The 16,939-nt window shown below is 44.0% G+C and overlaps 1 protein-coding gene across 1 annotated transcript in view; it reads left to right on the plus strand.

Moving 5' to 3' along the window:
* The first annotated feature begins 4,968 nt into the window (after positions 1-4,968).
* LOC136500707 (endoglucanase 20-like) overlaps positions 4,969-16,939 on the plus strand; it is a 50,733-nt gene continuing 38,762 nt past the window's right edge. Inside the window, exons 1-4 of the mRNA XM_066496124.1 lie at positions 4,969-5,229; positions 5,402-5,420; positions 11,603-11,793; positions 11,867-12,070. Of these exons, the coding sequence (XP_066352221.1) occupies positions 4,969-5,229; positions 5,402-5,420; positions 11,603-11,793; positions 11,867-12,070 (675 nt within the window). The remainder of the gene's footprint in view (positions 5,230-5,401; positions 5,421-11,602; positions 11,794-11,866; positions 12,071-16,939) is intronic.

Genomic DNA, 16,939 nt, shown 5'->3' on the forward strand with positions numbered 1-16,939 from the left:
GTTTCATCTTTATCCGATTTTAAAATAAGTATATAAGACCCTAATCGAATTTAAATAAAAAAATTATCAATTATAAAGTTGTATAACTTTTCAAGATCTACAACTTTGGTTATGGTCGTTTCTCTATCCAAGATCGTTTGAAAATTTTAAATTTGACTATGCAATTCCTATTTTTAGAGGTGGCTGAGCCATCTTTAAAAATCAATTTTTAAAGACGGATGAAAAATATAACTATCTCTAAAAATAGGGGCATTTGTAGTGGCAGTTGAAACAATAGCTGTCTCTACAAATGCAATGTTAGAGGTAGCTCGATCGGTTCTGACCGATTTGTAGAGACTACCTCTATAAAAAAAAACTTCCCGTTGCTGAAAATCATTTTTTGTAGTAGCGTTTTCTTCATTTTTTTAATAAGAAAATGGATGATGTCTAATTGTTAAAATAAACTAGCAGTTGTTTTGCGTAAAATTTTAAATTCTTCCTCACCGACGTAGTATAAGCCAAAGCTGTTACAGTTTGTTATCGCCAGGCGACGACGACACAGGCCGCACCCAATACGCCATTGGATGATGGCCCTCCGAGAAACCGCAAGTTCATCTCTTGCTACCCCGAGCCAATGATATCCATGTTCCGCAATAAAGGAAACGATAGTGTCAAGCAAATTTTGCATGAGCAACCAAAGATGCTTGGCTTGCTTCACATGCATGGGGATGAAGTGAGATGATCAAGCTTGCCCAACAACGCCAGGGAGTGATGATGGGGGAGTGAGCAGTGACGTAGTAATTAATAATATTTTTTTCTTTTTAATTTCTTACATTCAGAAGCAGCTAAACCTGAATATAAAGTTTTCCAGATGGGCCAGGCCCGCTGGGCTGACACGGGCACGGCCCGATAAAGCACGGCCCAAGCACGGCCCGGCCCACATGGCCTCGTTCCCGTGCCTGGCACGGCCCGCACCCGTGCCCGTGCCTGGGCCTTGATTTCGGCCCATGGGCCAGCACGGGCACGGCACGGAAAAGCGGCCTGGCCCGGCATCGGCACGGCCTGATGAACGCCAGCCGTTGGATCAGGAACCCTAAATGATTCTAACCGTTGGATCCGACCGTTGGAACGCGGTGTATATAAGCCGCGCCGGCCTCACTCCCCTCTCCCACCCGAAACCCTACTTCATTTCCCACTCCCCCGCGCCGGCCTCACTCCCCTCTCCCACCCGAAACCCTACTTCATTTCCGTCAGCCGTGGCGAACGGCGAATCCCAGGGGCGAGGGCGACGGCTGCTCGCCGTCGTCCCCTCCTCTACGTCTCGCCCTCCGGCGGCTCCTGAGCCGGAGCTACGAAGATCCAGGTAGGATACCCACCTCTACTTCTTCTCGCCATCCCGCAGCTCCCCGTTCATCTTGCTTCTTCGTCTTCAGTTCTTCTCTAACTTGTGTGTTTTGTTCTACAGATCCGCTGCTGCTCGGAGGAGTCGGAGCTCCTTCTACGTTGCCGGCGACTGGGAGGTAAGAAACCCTAACCCTAGATCTGGTCTCACTTCTTCTTCTCCGTTCCCGATCTAACTTCTTCTTCTTCTCTTTTGTGTTTTGGCAGCCATTTGAGGCCAGCGCCAGTGAGAATGCCGGCCGTGGCCCGGCCCCCCGCTGTCTCTGAAGACACGGTGGAGGCTAGTGCCACGGCCATGGAAGATAAAGACGAAGATGAGAGGCTGCGGAGCCTCCCTGGTGATGACGAAGACGACGACATGGGCGAAGACGACCTAGAAGAGCTCTTCAGCCGTGGAGCTCGAGCTGGCGCAGAGGGGGACCCCATCGACCTTGATGCTGCAGAAGGGGGTGGTGGAGAAGAAGACGGTGAGAACGACGACGATGACAAGGTATCACGCCCATCTACCTCTGATGTCTGGAACGACTTCAAGAAGCTCTTCAAAATCGGTCCCAAAGGTAAGAAAATCAGGTCTAGCGCTGTCTGCATCCATTGCCACAAGGAGTACTCCGGTAGATCTAGTGGTGGCACTGGACATCTTCGTCGTCACCATGCTAAATGTGCTAAGAGGCTTGAGAAAACTAGGAACTATACTCAGTCTCAAATCTCTTTTAATCCTGATGGTTCTATGCGTAATTGGGAGTACTATCCTATGCGTGCTCGTACTGAATTGTGTCGATTGCTTGCTAGGGTAGATGTTCCTATCAGCTTTGGTGAATCTAATGCTTTTGAGGAGTACATAAAAAATGCTCATAATCCTAAGTTTGTTGCTGTCTCTAGACAAACCACCACTAGAGACTTGACCAAAATGTTTGATGAAAGAAAGGTTAAGCTTGTTGAACGACTTGCTTCTGACTCTGTTAACTATGTTTGCCTTACCTCCGATATATGGTCTGGCAATGCCAAAGAGGATTATCTTAGTGTTGTTGCTCATTACATAAATCCTGATTGGCAACTAGAGAAGAGGGTGCTTGGTCTTGTGCTTATTGATTGTTCCCATAATGGACAGAACATTGCTGATAGAGTTGCATCTGTACTTGGTGAATATGGTGTGCTTGAAAAAGTGTTTGCTGTTACTTTGGACAATGCTTCATCTAATGTTTCTGCCATGCGTATGCTTAGACCTATTTTGTCTAAATATCTTGGTCTTGAGGTTCCTGCAGAGGATCCAAGACATCCTGAATCTGCTGTTACTACTATGTTCTTGCATCAGCGTTGTGCATGTCATATAATCAACTTGATTGTTAAGGAGGCACTTGACTTTCTTAAACCTTTGATTGAAGTTTTTAGAACTGCAATATCATTTTTGAACTCATCTAACCAGAGAATTGCAGCATACAAAAACTACTGCATTGCAGCTGGTTTTAGGCCAAGAAAGTTTCAGTTGGACATGGATGTGAGGTGGAACTCTACATATCTCATGCTTAAGACTTTGTTTCCTCATAAAGATCCTTTCACTACTTTCATTCATGCCAACTATCCTAGAGTTGAAGATGGTGAGTTGCTTCTAACTGAGGAGCATTGGACTGTTGCTGAAAAAGTATTCAAGTTTCTTGAACTGTTCTATGATGCTACAGTTGCATTGTCTGGTGTTTACTATCCTACATCTCCACTTATGCTTCATTATCTTGTTAAAATTGCTATACACCTGAATAATTATGCTAATGACATTCACCTTAGAGATGTGATTCAACCTATGGTAGACAATATAATAAGTATTGGAGGGACATACCTTTGCTCTATTCTTTTGCATTCATCTTGGACCCTAGAGCTAAAATGAAAGGTTTCTCAAAAGTGCTGAGAAAGTTGATGAACCTTACCAGTACAGATTACAGTGCTTACCAGGTTGGCACTAGAGCTAGACTGACAGATGTTTACAATAAGTATGAGGAGAAGTTTGGAGCTGTTAGGTTGAGAAGGACTGTCCCTCAAAACCTGTCTGGTAAGAAAAGGTCTGCTTAGGATGAAATATATGATGATGATTCTAATTCTTCTGGTGGGGGTACATCTTCTACTTCTATGCTGCATTCTACTCTTAATCTGTCTAGAGATACATCTGCTACTGCTTTGCTGCATGCTGCTACTTCTACAGGTTCTAATGCATCTGAACTTGTTAACTACTTGGACTGTGACACTGTTAGCCAGTTGGATGATTCATTTGACATCTTGAGATGGTGGCATGAGCACAAACTGACATATCCAGTGCTGTCCATCATGGCTAAGGATGTTTTAACTGTTCCTGTGTCTACCATATCTTCAGAATCCACTTTTAACATGACTGGCAGGATCATCGAGGAGCGGCGGAGGAGGCTGAAGCCGGAGACGGTGGAGATGCTCACCTGCATCAAAGACTGGGAGTTGGCGGAGGCAAGGCTGCAACACAATGTGGAGGACAAGGAGCTTGAAGAAGCATTTGAAGAACTCTATCTTGATTAGTGCTTATTGATGCCAAGGTACATCACTAAACCAAAACCTAACACAATGTGGAGGACATCAGTAAATCTACATCATTATCCTAATGCTAACTTTGTTCTCTCTGCAGCACAATGTGGAGGACAAGGACAAGGACAACTGGACAAGGACAAGGACAACTGGACAAGGATTCTTGAAGAAGCTTTTGAAGACCTTGGACAATTAGTTTCTCTCTTAGTTATCATTTCTGTAATGGGAGTGTAATTTGAAACTTGGACAATGATGTAAGATTAAGAACAATGAACTTATCTGGAGCTTGGCTGTACTCTTTTCCTGCCTAGGGTTTCTCACAAGGGTGAGTTTTACCTAGGTGGGTTTTTAATGAGGCAGCCATTGCACAAGCTCCCTATCTATTACTATTTTCTTAACTCTCTGTGTGTTTGATCTGATTTTGCTTCTCCACTTCAATTTCTGGAGTTGTTGATTTGAAAATGTGCTTGTGAAGTTAAATATGATGCTGCCAAATTGCTTGATGCAGAAAATGTTCATAGTGCCTGGGCTGGCACGGCACTGACGTGCCACCATGCCTGGAGGCACGGCACGACACGCTTCAGCCCTGATAGGGCCGTGCCTGGGCTGCTGTCTCAGCACGGTGGCACGTCAGGCACGGCACGACGGGCCACCGTGCCGCTTAGTGCCGTGCCTTGCCGGGCTGTGCCTGACCGGGCCCGTGCCCGTGCCGGGCCGGACGGCCCGGTTGGCCAACTATACCTGAATATATGAAACTTGTAGCGTGAATGAGTATCAAAACGATCCATTGCTTGGCCTAACTTGCGTAGGTAGATCGATGCAAGTGTACGGGCCTAATAACTGGTGTGAGAGGAGAGGGCAGCTCTGTTCATCAGCTAGGGCAGATTAATGGTCCGGTCCACAAGTGCTACACTCATTGCTTTGCTAGCTCTTTGCAGAACACGGTCTCGTTGGTATCTGTGCTTCACGCTATAAATACGCTACCCTAGCCATGGCAATTCGCATCACCATACAGTTTGCGCTGTAGGATCGATCAAGCAAGCTAGCATGGCGGTGAAGGTGTGGGTGTTCGTCGTGGCACTGATGTGCAGCGGTGTAGTAGGGCTTGGAGCTGACAACGGCAGTGCCGGCAGCAGTAGGGATGGCGGCAGCCTTAGCCGCCGCTGTCGTGTGAGTTCGCCCAACTACCATGGCGCTCTGGCAAAGGCCATCCTGTTCTTCGAGGGGCAGCGGTCGGGGCGGCTGCCCGCGAACCAGAGGGTCAAGTGGCGCGGGGACTCGGCGCTCACCGACGGCCAACCCGAAAACGTGCACTGTTTACTCTTCCTTTTAATTAGCATCGATCGCCATTTCTGAATTTGCACAAGGACGAATGCATGATCTACGCTCTGATGACGAACGACCTTAGCTGCTAGCATTTCTCAAAAGAATTGAAGCTGCTAATAACTTCGTCGTCGTCGTTGCTCATATGTATATATAGGTGAACTTGACGGGCGGGTACTACGTGTTAAATTCTTTAGATCGTCTAGGTGTAGATCCAGTGGGTGTTTACTTGTATTTGGGATAATTAGTGGCTTAGAGATTCAGAGGGAGTAGGAGAGAGAGAGAGAGAGAGGGAAATGTAGGAACATCTGATCGTCGGAGAGGTTGGAGGAGCTGCCTTCGCTGGTTCGCCAGGCAGTGACGGGCGATGAAGTAGCGGTGGAGACCGGCTGTGGTGGAGGCAGTGGCGCTTCCCGCCGCTGGCAGTGCCACCCTCTGGATCGGATTAGGGTTAGGACTGTGGGGCTGTGGCGGTGGTGAACCTCGTATCCCGAGCCGTTTACCCCACCTCCTCTTTATAGGCACTGTGCGACGGGGGCTCACCAGCCACTAGATGGCTGGACGTCCTCGATCAGGACGCGGTCAAGGGGTCCGTCTCGGCCATTGGGTCAAGACGGATGAGATCAATTCTAACATTCTCCCCCTTGATCTCAACTCATACTTTAACTTTAAACTTTGACTTTAATCCCTTTCACTTTTATTTGTTCTATCACGGATTAGTGCATAGAGCATGCTTCATCGTCACGGTCAATCGCCGATAGACTTAACAGCTACAATACACGTCTCTGTTCTGAAACAGATTCTTTAACTTTTGGGCCCTTTATTGTCCGGAAATCATAGGCTACACCATAAACCCATGTCGACTGTGTGTTCTTCAAACACACTGGGTGGTAAGCCTTTTATACGCGGATCCGCAAGCACTTGCTTGTTACTTTTATGTTCAATACTTTCAGTATGATTTCGGATTTTCTCCTTCACAACGTATAACTTTAACGTCAATGTGTTTGGCAGTACACTTGACCCGTTGTTATAGGAGCGAACTTCTTAAATGGTTATTGCTGTTGTATACCATTATCAATTCCGGGTATAAATTCTTTTAACCATTTTGCCTGTCCTTAAGCCTCACAACAAGCTATATCATGGGTATGCATCTTTGATGACACCACAATTGTTTCTTTGGAGCTTTTCCACAATAAAACTCCAACTGCGAGTATTAGCTACTATGTGGGTTTCACTAGACATCTCGCCAAAATTTAACTTTTGTACCCACAACTATTTGAGAGTACTTATTCTTTCTTACTCACCATGAGGCCTATAAATCTTTGCACAATTGCAAAACATTCTCAACTCCATTCCAGTGATCTATATCTGGACTGAACTTCTGCCAAAATATCCGGATACATAAACTGTGTCAGGGTAAGTTCTTGCTTACAAGCATTCAATAAGCTTCCAACAGCTGAAGCATATAGGACGTCCATTTGATCAATCTCACATTTATTCTTGGAACACTGAAAGTTCCGAAAACTATTACCCTTGACTATAGGAACAGGCGCAGGTTTATTCACATATATACTTTATTTCTTTAGAATCTTCTCTAAGTATACAAGATAGTTCTAATACCCCTTTTTCCTTTTATCTCGGTAAGTTCCAATTCCTGGAACGAATGATGCTTTACCAAGACCATTCTCATTGAAACTTGAGGACAAGAACTGCTTCTTCTCCAACAGTAGATTAACACCACTACTAGCGAGTAAGGTGCTACCCACATACAGGATTAGGAAAATAAATTTCCCATGTTTAAACTTTGCATAAATACAATTGTCCTCTATATTCTCTTTAAAACCCAAACTTTCTTATTGTACTGTCAAACTTCAAGAACCACTGTCTTGAAGCTTGCTTTAATCCATAAATGGATTTCTTTAGGCAACATCCCTTACGTTTTTTTCCTTTCATGACCAAAACCTTTTGAGTTATGCCATGTAAACTTTTCCATACAAATCCCCGTTGAGGAATGTGTCTTTACATCCTTCTGACTAATACCATTATAATTCTAAAAGAATCCTTGCATGCTCATTATAATCTATTCCTTCTCTTTATGTAAATCATTTCATCACAAGTGGCGCTTTATAGCTTTCCATATTCCCTTTGGATATCTTTCTATATTCCCTTTGGAGTCACCTTTGTCTTCTAGACCCATTATAGCCTACTGTTTTGGCTCTATTAGGAATTTCTTCTTAGTCCCAAACATCGTTGGTATTTATCGATTTCATTTCATGTTCCTTTGCTTCTTGCCATTTAGACGAGTGAACGCCTCTCATGGCTTCTTCAAATGAGGTGGAATCACTCTCTATTTGAATTTCTTTCTTAACTTTTACTTCTTAGTCACCAGAAATATCTGATTTTCTTATTCTTTGAGACCTTCTAGGGCCTCGTGGCACTTCTTTCATATGGGGCTATTGTTACTCTTCATTGCCAAAAGGCAATTGTTCTATAGCCTCCTGTATCACAAGATCCTTGTTTACTTATTCATCTTCTTTAAGAGCTAACATCTGGTGTTGTATATGTCATACAACATCAGCATGTATAAAGCAATTTGTTGCTCTAAAAACACTGTAGTGGATATGTAATCCCACTTCTATTCAAGCCTTAGGTATCTACATACCATGCTTCCCCCCAGATTACTCCATCTTCTGTAAAGATGGTGTATCTTCAAATTTCTTATTTTGGATTTAATCTGCTAAAAACTCATATGATGCGTTTAGCACTGTCTTGATAACTCTAGACTCGTCTAGTATGAATACTAGCCGACTATGCTATCTTCCTATTGGAACTGTAAAAGGTCCAGGAATTTAGCTATTTCTTTACTTTAGGGGTATCGTTATTATGACCGTCTTACTCCCTCAACGATCACATTCATCTTTTATAGATCATTTTTACCTTCAATGCATAGTATGCATTGCATTATCTGAAGTATGGGGAAGTATCAATGCATAGTATGCATTGCATTATCTGAAGTATGGGGAAGTATCTTTCTTAATTGTCTTTCTTAATTAATCTTACATTTCTCCCCCTCAAAATGTGGTATGAACTTTTCTACCACAATTTCGAAACATTCAGAACTCTTGTGAATGAGGAAACTTTGATTACTTACTTCATCCACATGATTACATCATGCAAACAAAATTAGTAAGGGAGTACATTTTCCTCATTACACTTCAAAACTCAACATAGTCTATTATTATCAATACTTCTGCAAGTCACACTTGCGTATCATTCTTATCTTTTGGTTCACATGCAACTTTCTTTTGTTCTTAAACTCATTGAGTACTTAATGACCATGACACAATCATAGTGTACGGTCAATTCTAGGATAGCATAAGAGCTACCCCAAACTTCTCTCCATGTGCGGAATACACTTAGAGCACATGAGTCATCATATCCTTCTTCCGCCATACGGGATAAGTACTATGCCAACTTCACCCCGCCATGGGGGTATTTTCTCAAACTTTTCCCGCCATGCGGGTACTATCATAACATTTTTCCGCCATGCGAGATAATTCCCTTGAACGGACATAATTGCCAGGATTGGCTCGTGTTCAATCATCAAATTTAGAAATAAATCCGAATATTCTTTTAACACACATGTTTAGTCCATGTATATGACTTTTACAACTCTCATAAGTGAAACTAAAAATAAGTTCTTCTTTACAGAGAGTACATAAAAGACATTTCTCAATGAAGACTCTCATTGATCTTAGGCATTTCATCATCTAAGTTACAAGTACCCAGCTCATTTCTTTTATTGCTTTCAAGAATGAAAGCATAGAGATCTTTTATCTGAAAAAATATTCAACAATAATGCTCACTAAACTTTAAAATCTTTATGTTCTATTCTATATCACCGTTGGGCAGAAATAGAATAAAACACCATTCTTCTACATTAATTCCACATCACCGTTGGGCAGAAATGGAATTAACGTATATAAATTCAATAATCTTGAAAACATAGAACTACTCCTCAAAATTAAATTCTCCCGTTGGTTCGAATTTAATTAGAAGACAATCAACTTCATTGCAGCGAAAACATGAAAATACATTTCTCTAGTTTAAGAGCATTCCTTGATCTTTATATTTTCTCTGAAAAATTGGTCACTCTGATGCAAAATTCATCAGAGATTTAAACTTTAAACATAGAACTCATAGAATTATAATATTGTTATCATCAACGTTGGTTAGAAAATAACAATACCATAATTTAACTTTAAATATTAACTTACTATTCCTCCAAGTAAAATTTTTTGTTGGTTCCAATTTGAACTGGAGAATCAACTTTTCATCATTTTCTGAATAACTATAACTGCTCTTCAAATTAAATTCTCCCATTGGTTCGAATTTAATTTGATGACAACAAACTTTAACTTCGCAGCGGAAAATTGACAAAATTTCTTTTCTACTTTTCAGAAGCATTTTACTGTACTTTTCTATTCTCTGAAAATTCTAACATGTTGGTGCAATAATTATCAGAGATTTTAAATCACTCTTTGAATGAAATCATCGAAATTTGCTTCTGAAAATAATAAAATAATTCTCAATCACCACTATGCATTCAGCCCAACCGGAGATATGGCCCGACTTACTTTTCTTGAATTTTACCCACAGGAAAAATTCTCTTTTCTATTTTCATTTTAGCCAATACATATATATATATTTTAATTTTCTAGAAAATAAAAAATAAAAAATAATCAGGCTCATTCTTTTCTTTTCTCGGCCCAAGACAGCAGAAGCTGGCTCGGCCCAACTCAACATTCAGCCCGGCCCCGCTCCCTCGCGCGCGCGCACTGCCTGCCCAGGCCGCAACGTGGGCCTGGGCTGGCAAAGTGCCACGGCCACGCGCCCCGCCTGGGCCGCGATGCAGCCCACTCAATCTCGGTCGTCCGCGGGCATCCGACAGCCGAGCGCGCGTCTAGGACGAACAAAATCGCCGGGCCGGCGCTTCCCCCGTAACCCTAGCTCATTCTCTTCTTCCTTTCCTCTCTCTCTCCACTGAACGGAGCGGCTGCGGCGGAGGAAAAAAGGTGGCGGTGGCCGCCGGCAACTGCGAGGAGGTGGCGTCGCCGCCTCCGCTGCGAGTCTCCAGCCAGCTAGCCTATCTATCTCCCTCCCTTTCTCCTCTGTTCTAGCCCCGCATCGAGCAAGAGGTACCCGCCCATGGCGACCGGAGGAGAGATGGCGGCGTCGCCGTGGGGCCCCTCGCCGGCGCGTGCGCTCACCCAAGGCTGAGCGCGCCGCCGTCGAGCGGCTTTGTGGTGGTGCCCTTTACCGCTGAGCCCGAGACGTGGCCGCGCGGCAGCGTGACCACGACGGTCGGCAGTGTTCCACTTCCCCGCGCGGCGTCCAGTGCGACGGCAGGCGGTGGTGACGGCGCAGGGGATCCCCAGGTAGGAGAAAACCCCTTCCAATCCGTCCTTTCTTTCTTGATTCGAGATCACAGTTAGGGGTAGGGTTACGGTCTGTTCTTTCCCGATCCGATCTGGATCGGTCAATCTTTCTCTCTTTCTTTTCCTGTCCCCGATCTAGATCTACGAACTAGACTGGGGATTTTAGGGTTAGGGTTTGGTGAAATTTCGGGTCGATTTGAATCACCTTCTTCTCTCTTTTCTTTCTATTTCTTTCCCCGAGATCTGGTCGCGGGTTTAGGGTTCGGATCAAGCGGTCTTGAAGCCGAGCCCCTTTCGTCTTCACCCAGTTAGGGTTTAGAGACTGTTCTTCTTCTTCGTAGGGTTAGGGTTCGGCTGACTCCTTCTCTGTCTAGATCCGAATGGATCTAGCCTATCTTTTCTTTTCTAATCAGTTTCTTGCCCCTGACAAGATCCACACACTAGATCGACGGCTCTAATACCAATGTTAAATTCTTTAGATCGTCTAGGTGTAGATCCAGTGGGTGTTTACTTGTATTTGGGATAATTAGTGACTTAGAGATTCAGAAGGAGTAGGAGACAGAGAGAGAGAGAGAGAGAGAGGGAAATGTAGGAACATCTTACCGTCGGAGGGGTTGGAGGAGCTCCCTGCCTTCGCTGGTTCGCCGGTGATGATCTGCGCTAGGGCAGCGACAGGCGATGAAGTAGCGGTGGAGACCGGCTGTGGTGGCAGTGCCACCCTCTGGATCGGATTAGGGTTAGGACCGTGGAGCTGTGGCGGCGGTAAACCTCGTATCCCGAGCCGTTTACCCCACCTCCTCTTTATAGGCACTATGTGATGGGGGCCCACTAGCCACTAGATGGTTGGACGTCCCCGATTAGGACGCGGTCAAGGGGTCTGTCTCGACCGTTGGGTCAAGACGGATGAGATCAATTCTAACACTACGACGCCGGAGACAACGTCAAGTTCGGTTTCTCGATGGCGTTCAGCGTCACCCTCCTGAGCTGGAGAGCCGTCGAGTACCGCGACGAGGTGGCGGCGGCGGGCCACCTCCGGTACCTCCGGTCCGCCATCCAGTGGGGTGCCGACTTCCTCCGTGCCCACACCTCGCCGACCACCCTCTACACCCAGGTAACCATGCATCAGCTGACGCGATGATGTTAAATGCTTTCGTTCATGGATGAATTTCTTTCTTTTCTACTAGGTTGGCGACGGCAACGCCGACCACCAATGCTGGGAGCGGCCAGAGGACATGGACACGCCGAGGACGCTGTACAAGATCACCCAGAGCTCGCCGGGATCGGAGGCCGCCGGCGAGGTGGCGGCGGCGCTCGCCGCCGCGTACCTGGTGTTCAGGGACGACCGGGACAAGACCTTGGCCACGCAGCTCCTGACCGCGTCCAGATCCGTGCGTCGTCACGTTACGCCTCATCTTAGTGTTTTCTTCTTCCATGCATGCATACGCACGACTCAACGCACGCACCCGGCCTATCCGGCCGTCAGAGAGAGTATCGGAGCATCTGGATTTCCGTTGCATGATTTGTTGTTTCGTCTGATTTTGATAATACATCACGCCGCTTAAGTTAACAAAGCTTGGACGAGTGAGCAGCATCTTGCGTGCGTCAGCACAGTAAAATCTCGACCTCGACGAACCCAGTTACCCTGCAGCCTGCAACAATCCTGTACACTAGTACAGAGACGGGCTTTGCTCCCGGTGGGGAACCCCTCTAGTCCCGGTTCCCCACCTGGGAGCAAGCATCCAGGACTAAAGGGGTCCTTTAGTCTCGGGTCAGGTGGGTAACATCAACCGGGATTAAAGGTGCCTCCTGACATGCCACGGGGCCGGCACCCTATCAACCAGAACTAAAGGTTATTTTTTTCTTTTTTTTTTCTTTTCATTTTTTTGTTTTCTTTTTAAAATAGGTTTTCGAAGTCGTATTGTACGCTGCTAATAATACATTTATACGCGCGTATAGTATGTTTCGGTTCAAGCACAATGAACATATTAAATGACATAATTCAAGCATATATATATATATATATATATATATATATATATATATATATATATATATATATATACCATGTATGCATCATATATATATTTGCATGCATGCATATGTGTATTTTACATTATATTATTTCATGTGCATATATTACAAAAGATTGCATTACAGTTGTTGTGATATAATAAGTTTTCTCTCATCCTCTAGCTTGGCTTCTATGGCAGTGTTGGGTCGAAGTAGAACTCGCCCTTGGAATCGATGACCTGGTCATTAAAAAATCCGGCTATAGACTCTTGAATTGCTTTGAACTGGTCTTGCCATATGACATTTTCCTCCAACCATCGAGCCTACAGGTTTGAATTAAAGGAAAATAAATTAATATACGTACGTACATATATATATATATATATATATATATATATATATATATATATATATATATATATATAAAGACATAGTAACACAATCAATAATAATAATTAAATGAATATATAATGTATTTTTAACGTACTTTGAGTCTCTCTGTAGGAGTTCTTTGGGAGACCTGCTTGATAAACTCGTAAACATAGTAACCACAGTAGTTGTTCTCCTGTTCCTGCCTCAGACACCACTTTACGAGAAAAAGATTTGTCATCCAATCTGGTGATCCGGTGAAAGCTATATGTTTAACTAATAAAGATTATGCGATTTATGGGACTTACTTTCAAAGGGATTACATTCAGTGGCGCTTTGTATTTTCCCATGTGTTGCTTCTCAATAAAGGTTTTCCAAACACTGTCCAATAAAAAATTTGCCACGTCATCAGATATAGTTAATCATCATGTTTGTGTGTATATATAGTTGCTAGAGATACCAAAATTATCTCTAGATAATATCTATCATATCTTGGTAGTCTTGTTGTAGTTTTCTCATCGAGTCATAGATTATCAAGTGACTTTTCACCAGATCGATGTCCATCAATATCCAGTGATTGTTGCATGTATTTATAGGATATAACGCATAACACTCATTAATTAACTAGAATCAACATATGAGCCATTAAGGATGATCGACATTATTAACACTCACTTGAAGTTGTAGGGGAAGAGTATATCCTTCTTGTGGCGTTGGTTCACTAAGAAGTTCATGAGGCTACTCTCTGACTCAGACTTCCAATTAGGCTTTGGAGTAACTAGGTCTTTGAATACTATATGGGGATCAACAAAACCAATTTTAATGCAGCCTTTCTTTCTGCGCTCTGTCATTGTAAATATATATATATATATATATATATATATATATAGTACTTGTTAGGATAATTTATATGCATATACACACATATGATGAGTTTAATAATAGATCGAAAGAATTATTACTTACAGGCAATAGCAGCTAATGATAACTTTGTCTAGAGAGGTCAGGTGGCATAGTTGATGAAATTCTGCAAAGTCAACATACATAACATCATCGCTACGGAATCAATGTTCGTCTCTAATTCTAACACCAATGCAGAAGTATCCACCGGTAGACGCCTGCATGTACCACTTGTTTAGCAGGTACATTTGCGTCCCCAGATCACCTAAGGCTTGAGGGTTGTATAGACTCTAGCCTAGTATAAATTTATTCTTCCAAATATCAACCTCCGCCGCACTCTCAATGTTTCTATCACCAAACATCTGGTAAAGGTCGAGACCAGCCTCTTCAATAAATTCACCAAGGTGTCCAAATCGACATCCGGAGGTATGTTTGCCTGATGCATTAATCCTAAATTCGAACCATATTCATTAGCAACAACTAGCGGGAGGACTGATTGGTGCGATTGTTGTCCGAGTTGTGCAACTTCTTTCCCTGCCCGCTTCTTTTTCTGTGCCACCTCAATTGACTTGGTGAGAGTGCGGTCATAGTCCGTTAACGTTGCTTTGGACGGCTTACGAGATTCCCGCTGTTATTGCTGGTAAGAAGCCACCTTTTTTCTTAGAATATCTAGAGCTACGAAGAAGTACGGTTTCTCCGGGTTTCTCCTTACTTCTTGATCCTTTTTAAGTTTGTCATAGAATCTGGACATATCTTTTTTATATGCATCAGTTACTTCTTCCTTCTCTTCAGATATTATTTTGGGAATAGCCCTTGGTTTCACGGTGGCTTTCTTTGCCGGCGGGGGCTGGTTCTTCGTTTGCGGGGCTGGCCTCTTGCTAGTACTTGGCTTCTTGGTAGGCGGGGGCGGGGGAGGCATTGGAGACCTCCTTGGAGGTGGTGGCAGCGGCGTTGGAGACCTCCTTAGAGGTGGCGGCTGCGGCGTTGGAGACCTCCTTGGAGATGGTGTGGATGCAGCCTCGCCTTCCAACACATTGTCATCGTACAGAGCACTATGATGATCTGGCGATTGAACAATTGGACTTAGGTTGGGGGAGGATCTGCTACAAAAAAAGGAATGACATATTATTATGAGCAGATTATTAATTATTTAAGCCAATATAAATTAATGATGTAGTGTTTTCATCCGCACCTATGGTGAGGTAGTTCAGGAGGAGGTGGAGGCAACATCCCGGGAATGATGATGTAGCGCTTGCGCCATAGAATGAATGTCTTCTCTGCTTCTCCTAGAGTCTTCTCGCCATCACCTCCAGGAATGTCAAGAGGCAAATCACACTAAAACCTTTTGCAGCTTTATCTACCGAGATGGTAGCATATCCTTCTTGGATTATATTCCCATGAATCCTTGGTGTCTTGGTTCGGTCAATAGGATTAACAAGACCGATAGCCACCTTGATTGTGGAATTCCCCTTCGGAATGTGTAGCTCACACGATGTACAAGGTTCAGTGACATCATCCACAGGGAAGCGCAGTCCTGTGTCCCCTTGATTTGGTATCTCCGTGGAAGCGCATCTGCTTTTCAACTGAGCAGGGGGGCTAATGTTGATTCCTGCTTGCTTGCACTCACTGCTATTTGCACTTGCCTTCTGATTTCCTCCTGCATTCTCGCTTCAAGGTTTTTTCCCGCTCCTGTGCTTCACGCACCGCTTCCTCCAACCTCTGGAGCCACTGTGCCTCTTTTTCCTTCTTTCTCTGGTGGCTTCTATAGGAAGGTCTGTCCTGAGGGAATCCATGCTCCCACGAGACACTTCCTTTGCCTCTAGTTCGGCCACCGTGTTCAATAGTCCCAATGGCGTATGTCAGTTCATCCTTCTCTCTATTGGGCCTGAACGCACCACTAGCAGTAGCTCTCTGAGCATAAAATAATCTTTCTGCTGCATCTTGCAGTCTTGCGCCATAAACGCACTTCCATGTCTCCTGGTCTAGTGTTCCCCCATGAGCGAAAAAATAATTCTTTGCACGCTCTCCCCACTCGAGTGATTCTGGTGTGATACCCTTGGTAAGAAGGTCTGCTTCCATTTTGTTCCACTTCTTAATGGCAGTCGGGTAGCCACCTGATCCCAAGTTATGGTGGTATGTCTTCTGTTGGGCATTACGTTGGTTCTTTATCACCCGACTCACACCCTCTTCCGACGTCTTGTACTGTACAAACTCATCCTAATAGGGCCTCTGCTTTGAGATCGGGTCTGGGACAGTGAAATCTAGTGCTATGTTCTTCTTGACATACGTCATGTATAGGTGTTTCTTCTAAGTCTGAAACTGGGTAGCCATCTTCTTCATTGCCCAATCCCTAACTCGCTCCTTCAATTCATCACCATCTATTATCATCATAACCATCTGTTTAGAGCGTGAAATGTTCCAAGACATCATTCCAAATTAACGTCTTGTCACGATCGGAGATAAAACTGATATAAGGAGCATTGGTCTTCTTCTTCCATTCGCGAGTACTGATCGGGAGCCGGTCCCTTACAAGGTAACCACAGTGGTGCACGAATTTCATTTTATTTGGCCCCCCCGGATCGCCTGTATCCACATTGAACTCCGAGATGATGAAGCGGCCCTCCAATGGCTTTTTGGGACCTCGAACATTTTTACTCTTCATTGTAGTTGTTGACGTCGATCCAGAGGGCTACAAAACATAAACATTATTTTTAATGTCATGAGCACACATAAGACATATGATAATATATATAGCTAACAATAAAAAATATATACTTGGCCAATATCTTGTTGCTCATTTTATTCAAGAGCTAAGTACTGACTCTCGTCATCTGCATCCTCTTGCACGTTATTTTTAGCACCATCATCGCCGACAAATTGAGTGCCAGTGTTGATCAAATTCATCATCAACTCCTCCTCATCCATGTTTCTCAGGTCAGCCATCTAGCTTCAAAAAACAAAACGAATATGTAGTACGT

This window comes from Miscanthus floridulus, chromosome 13 (assembly GCF_019320115.1).
Source record: "Miscanthus floridulus cultivar M001 chromosome 13, ASM1932011v1, whole genome shotgun sequence".
Lineage (NCBI taxonomy): Eukaryota > Viridiplantae > Streptophyta > Magnoliopsida > Poales > Poaceae > Miscanthus > Miscanthus floridulus.